The sequence below is a fragment of the Xiphias gladius genome, chromosome 17 (assembly GCF_016859285.1).
Source record: "Xiphias gladius isolate SHS-SW01 ecotype Sanya breed wild chromosome 17, ASM1685928v1, whole genome shotgun sequence".
Lineage (NCBI taxonomy): Eukaryota > Metazoa > Chordata > Actinopteri > Istiophoriformes > Xiphiidae > Xiphias > Xiphias gladius.
In genome coordinates this window covers 1,057,771-1,064,203 of record NC_053416.1, presented here as the reverse complement: position 1 = coordinate 1,064,203, position 6,433 = coordinate 1,057,771, and the positions used below count along the sequence as shown (strand labels likewise).

General features: G+C 40.6%; 1 protein-coding gene across 1 annotated transcript; it reads left to right on the top strand.

The window, feature by feature from the left end:
• Window positions 1–3: 3 nt before the first annotated feature.
• med31 (mediator complex subunit 31) lies at window positions 4–5,310 on the top strand. The gene is made up of 4 exons (XM_040150439.1): window positions 4–250; window positions 1,399–1,473; window positions 2,686–2,782; window positions 3,505–5,310. Exons 1-4 carry the CDS (start codon window positions 241–243, stop codon window positions 3,713–3,715), a joined length of 393 nt encoding a protein of 130 aa, XP_040006373.1. The 5' UTR covers window positions 4–240; the 3' UTR covers window positions 3,716–5,310.
• Window positions 5,311–6,433: the final 1,123 nt, after the last annotated feature.

Below are 6,433 nucleotides of genomic sequence, written 5' to 3'. Positions count from 1 at the left end.
AAGGATTCCGTAACATGACAGCTGGTGGCGCTAACGCTCCGCCTCGTCACAATTCGCCATTCAAACGAAGACGAAGAAGAGGATTCGCTTTGGCAAATATGGCTGCGCAGTGTTGATGGCGGTGATGGAACAGCAACAAAGACTGACGCTCAGACCTTTCTTTGTTCGTAATTTAGTTTAACAGTTAACAGTGTTATCTTTTATTTTAATTCACGACCGTATCTGCCCGGAGCCCGCGCCATGGAAACAGGTTTGTAACCGTAATTTTAGCCGCTTGGCTCGCTGATATTAGCTTGCTAGCTTAAGTCCTGTATGCAAACGACGAAACTCCGTTAATAAATCACTCAAAGTTATGTCGGCTTCAGATGTTTTAAACCGTAAATGCCTGTTTTCGAAATGACTGAAGACGTTTTCTGTGTCGATGAGACCGACTCTTGAATTCGGCAAACATGATTCCCCATTGGCATTTCAACATTTAAAATAATACATTCATGTGGTGTACTACAGACATCTTGCACCATCTGAACGTGTGATGGTTTAATTTTTGCGTCCCACTAAAATTAAGTGCAGCTTGGTGAATCACACGATTCTTTACTTGGGTGGTAAATTGGAATTTGTAGTATTCCACTGATAACCAAAACGGAATTAAATTGTCAGATTTTTGAATGGAGTTCGGGTAATGCGCTCAGGTCTGTTTGTTCAAAGGGATTTATTAGTTACGTGATTTTAATATATATAACTACACGATTCAACATGTTAGTGAAGGCACTGTTACACAGATATTTAGCTATTGTCATCGTTTTAGCTGCTTTACTAGGCTTTTGTCAATAGGCATAACTGCCTATTTGCTTGTACGGAGACAAAATAATTCCGAACTGCATTAGAATTTTTTTCAGTTAAGAACATCCGTCTTGATGGACACATCTATATGTTTGTTTGAGCATGACCTAAGACAGTTTCTGATTAACTGAGGCTGACTCTTCAAATCGTCATCCCGTTCAGTTAACCGGTAAATTCACTTAATCGTGAAACTGATTCGTGATTACGTGCCTCCAGTATTCTGCTGATGAACATAACAGCGTTAAATTGCTAGATATTTTAATAGAGTCTGGTGCGATGTCTGATGTGAAAAGCACTTTCCCGGGCCTGTGTTCTGTGGTAGAAAACTAGATGTGCAGTGTTCATTAAAACCGACTTACTACATGAAACAGACTGAGAATTGTTTATATAAAAGAATATTTCACAACTAGAGTGGACCCAAATATTTATTTCATTTTTTAATTTTTTTTTTAAAGTGCTGTTAGAATTGTTTCTCTAAATCTGCCTGTGTTCCTCGTCACGTTGCTGCTGAATGTTATTTAACTGTTAAACTGTTGCTGTGTGTGTTTTCTGGTCCAGAGGAGCAGGCCAGGAACCGTTTCCAGTCGGAGCTGGAGTTCATCCAGTGTTTGGCCAACCCAAACTACCTGAACTGTGAGTGACAGCACGCACCAGCTAATGTTACTGTGGTTTTATGAAGGAATGAGAATTGACAAGAGGGGAAGGGGGCCTGCACAGGTTTTTTTTTTATCAACTGAGAGAATGTTATTACAGCATTCGTCTTATTCAAAGAAAAAATCTGCTAAACACACTTGTGTGACTCTAATGTTATTGTAACACAGGATATTCACCCTTGGTAGCGGACGTGCGGCTCGGTTGGGAAGCGGTGGCACACGTGCTTAGTGTCAAATACATGGCATTCCTGGAATTTAAGCGCTTTTAAGCATATATCTGGTGTTTCTAACTCTTACATGAAATAACCATTTTACAGACGTTACAACGAGCACTGTCGTCACCTTTCTTCGTTAAACGAAGCCACGCAGTATTAACCACAGGTCGAGAGCTCACTTGGGGTGGTGGGCGGTGCGTCGTGTCACCGATGTGCCTGCAGAGACTCACGTAGTTCAGGGAGGCAGACCGTAAGCAAGGTTATTTCCTGTAACTACAATTTACGGATGTGCCCTAAATGCCTCACATGCAGACTATTAGACTGTAGCTAGGCGGCTGAGCACAGAGAAGCCTCTGGTCCCCACTCTACGGTGACCCAGAGAGCTCAGCGCACTGCAGCTCGAGAAAACGCACGCAAAGAGACAAAACAGAGGCAGATTAACAACGCATGCGCTGCAAACGCGCACAACACAACCAAACAGACAAACGCGCTGCAATTAGGGCAGACGACGATGGAAGTGTTTCCACAGGACAGTGCTTGCTGTTCAGTGCTTTGTGACTTTTGAAGTAACTGAAGGCGCCTACTCGTCATTGGTGTTGGAAAATGAGCTCAAATGTAAGTTTTTGGTCAATTTTAACATCGTCATGTAGCACACTAAAATAAGCTTCACCTTCCTGTAGTGTTTGTAAACGACTTGTAGTGTTTCTACTGCTTCTTATTAAAGTCTGGTTACGTGATCATATTTTTATCTCGCTTCATATTAAGTTCTTCATTCTGCTTGTAATAAATAACTCCTCCTCCTCTCACATGAACACATTCGTAGCTGGATCAGTAAAGCCAGAGTTAACAGCTTCGTCACCCCGGTTATGTGAGATTCAGTGGAGTCAGATAACCCAGAGAGAGCCGGACTAGGCTTCAGTTGAAGTCTCTTCATGGTACAGCCCCTGACCTCCTGTGTTTGTTTTTTGTGCCTCCAGTTTTGGCTCAGAGAGGTTACCTGAGAGAGAGGCACTTCATTAACTACCTGAAGTACCTGCTGTACTGGAAGGAGCCGGAGTACGCCAAGTTCCTCAAGTAAGACAACCTGCTGTATTTTAACATGTTCTCTGTTAGAGGATAAGTGCAGAGAGATTCTGTATTTGTTTTTTGTTTTGTTTTGTCAACAAATCCCATGTGCAGACTCAAACCAACACTGAACGTCTCGTACCAGCAGGTACAGCGTGTGTATCAAAGCCTGATGCATCCGATTCCTCTGAGCCACAGAGCTCCATTGTTCCCAGACTATTAAAAACTCATCAGTGAGTCACACTGTAGTTTATTCAGACTCAGTCCCCCACACACCGAAATACTCACTAGAGCATCAAATGTGGTTTAATCCGCAGCTGAAAATAGTCCCCAACAAATGCACCGTTTCTTCCTGTTTGTTGGATTAAAAAGTACAGTCAGCAGCTGTTTTAAGGCCATTCAAAAATAACTACCCAAAAGTTACTGGAAAATGTAGTTTAACCGGTCGTGTCTCTTTTCCCTATCACTGTTCATAACTGTAGTTTGGGGATTTTGTAAATTATAAGATGTTAGCTGGACACAATCAGAATGAACACGTGCATCAACTGAGAGATATTTTAGTCTGAGTTTGGGTTTTATGTATGATTACTGTCCAGGCTTTGATAAATAGTTTTCCTTCTACAGTTTGAGAGTAAAAGTGAAGAATTTTAATTTTAATTTTTTTTAAACTTTTAACAGTACAGACCCTGACTTCCTGCTGCTTAACTTCCCCCTGTCCTCTCCCTCCGCAGGTATCCTCACTGCCTGCACATGCTGGAGCTGCTGCAGTACGAACACTTCAGGAAGGAGCTGGTCAACGCTCAGTGCGCCAAGTTCATCGACGAGCAGCAGCTGCTGCACTGGCAGCACTACTCCAGGAAACGCACCCGGCTGCAGCAGGCGCTGGCCGATCAGCAGCAGCAGCCGCAGCAGCCGCCGCACGGGAACGCTGCCGCCAAGTGATGATGCCACTGGAGGTGGGAGGAGGCGTTTACGCGGGAACGCCTGGATTGTAGCTCAACTGGTGCTGGATTTTGGAGGCTTATATCAATGTGTGAGAGTTAATGGAAAATAGCCTGACTTCAACATATCAGCCAGTTTTCTTTTTTGTACATAAACATAAATATTTTTGATAATGGTCTTTTTTAAAATGTGGGTATTACAGAACTGTGAGCACGACATGTACTGATTGGGACGTTTTACAGTGTAAAAATCAACTTGTCAGTGCTCTCAGGTGGACACTGATCAGCTGACATATAGACCGACACTGATAAATCTGTGATGAGATGAAGTCAGATTATTTACTCAAACTTTGTGTGGATCCTCACCCAGTAGAGTTTATTATGTTGGGAATTTCATTAAATACATGGAATCGGTTTATTTGTGAACTCTCCAGTGGCACTAAACCTCGGCAGCAGTGAGGAAGTCTGCTGTTGAAAACCTTCCGTGTTTCCCTCGTGCGTTCACCTGAAACAGAACGACACCAGCAGAGGAAAGATGATCCAGGGCTGTACGGATCTCGCCTGGCTCCAACATTTCACTCCCAGATTTCCTGCCATTCGATGAGCTCTTACTTTCAACTTTCTCTGTTAAGAATCTGTAACACTTTACTTTAAATCCCCTTGTTTAGCATTTCTAAGCAGTATATAAACATTTTAATGAATGATTTATAACAGACTAAATTGTCCTTAATGCTGCTTAATATTACACTATAAAGTGTTTATTAATTTAAAGTATTTGTCAGCAGTCATAACATTACCTATGAATATTTTCTATTATTCCAGCTGTGTTTTACTGTGTTGTCATTCATCATCTGTTCATCCAGCAGCCTCCACTGACGAGTGTCCACAGGAGGAGTTAGAGCTGGTAACACAGACGTTGATAAACACTGCACTATAGTGAGTTAATAGTGGATCTGTGACTGTAAAGTTCGGGAAATAGTAGTCCAGGACCGTATACTGCACAGTCCTGGATCAGGGTCGACAACTTAACACGTATGAAGCTTAGACTGTGACATTATCATTTCTGTTTATGAAGAGCGTAAAGTTAGTTAAACCTTTTTGAAAGAAAAATTCTATCTCCAAGGTCATCGTCACACAATTCGAGGCAAAATCATTCATTCGTGCCTCAAGGGGCAATCAGAGAGAGTTAAAATGCAGAAGGATTAATGACTGTGGTCAGTCTGGACAACAACATCCAACACCACAAAGGCTCATATTATGTTAAGAAATGCCAAAAGTGCAGTTTCCTTTCCTTTCCTGTTTGTTTTACATGCAGGCAATCTAAACACATCCCTGAAGGCATTAACCTAAAACAGCTGCAGACTGTGACGATAGTGGTAACTTTTAAATGGAAGAATCAACATTTCAAGTTGTTACAGATGGTAAAACCACAGACCACAGTGAGAGAATCTGACAAAAATGGACTTGCTGGATATATAAACAAAAGTGCAACAAACATTGCTCAGACAAGAACAGATTCGCTTTTGTTTTCCTTCCTTCCTCATGTCTAATTCTACACTGTTCCCCTTCTTTTTAATAAAATACTTGAGATTTGAAGTTTTATGGTTTCCTTCGATTTTTGAAATATTTAATATTTTACAGCAAGTTAAGCAGAAAGAGCTTTAGCTAACCGTGTCCTGACTGGTGTCGACGGTGCTCATTCACATTGTTGGTGTTATATGGTTGTAAATGCAGCTTTAACGTTTTTTATCTTTTCGTTGTGTTTGTCGATATCACAAAGACTAATAATAACTCACGTTGTGTATCTTCTTTTTCTTACACAAATTACTACGGGGCACACAGATATACCACAGTATTATAGGGCCTCAAAAACAGAACAGTCGACATGTGTTGATGCATTTATTTGTTTATGTATTCATTTCAATTTTTACTGTATTCATCAAATTGTGTATTTATCTCGCCATTTATGTATGTAATGTGTCTATGCATGCATTTCATTGATGGAGCAGTTATTCTTAGTCTTTCATAGATTTATTTGAAGAAAAGAAAATCATGCTAAAATGCTTGAGCAACAGTGGTGGAAGACGTACTCTGAACATCTACAAAATATATGAACCACGGTGTAAAAAAGCTGTTACAAGTAAAAGTCCTGCATTCATGGATTTACTGTAGTAGAGCAGAGAAGTAGAGAAGTACAAGCATCAACATATACTCAAATTACCAAAAGCAAAAGTACTCATATGCAGAGTTTCCCCTTTCAGAATAATAAATATTATACAATTGAATTATAATTATTAATGCATTCATGTGTTCATCGCTTTAATATTGCGGCTGGTAAACGTGGAGCTAATTGTAATTACTTTAAATACTGCTGGGTGGTTTAATCATATAATACACATAATACAATATATATTTTTTTGGCTGTATTTTGTCTTAATCTGAAAAGTAAGTAGTGAAGCTGTCAAATGAAGACAAATGTAGAGCAGTAAAAAGTACAATATTTACCTCAGAAATGTACTGAGGTAAGTACTGGAGTAAATGTACTTAGTTACTTCGTCACTCTTTATTAGTAATAATGTGTTTTTTCTGAGGCTGAGAGTAGAATAAGCGCAGCTTTTGTGTAACGCTGAGCTTTATTTTGACTCGTGGTTTTACTCTGAAGGACTGTTGTCGGAAGTCGTCCGCCACCCGGACGTTTCTCGCCGCTACACATCCGGCG

Bases quoted from the DNA above. Each gene is read 5' to 3' on its own strand.
- med31 (XM_040150439.1), top strand. The intron at 1,474-2,685 runs GTGAGTGACAGC...TTGTGCCTCCAG, and splicing joins CAACCCAAACTACCTGAACT to TTTTGGCTCAGAGAGGTTAC. The intron at 2,783-3,504 runs GTAAGACAACCT...CTCCCTCCGCAG, and splicing joins GAGTACGCCAAGTTCCTCAA to GTATCCTCACTGCCTGCACA.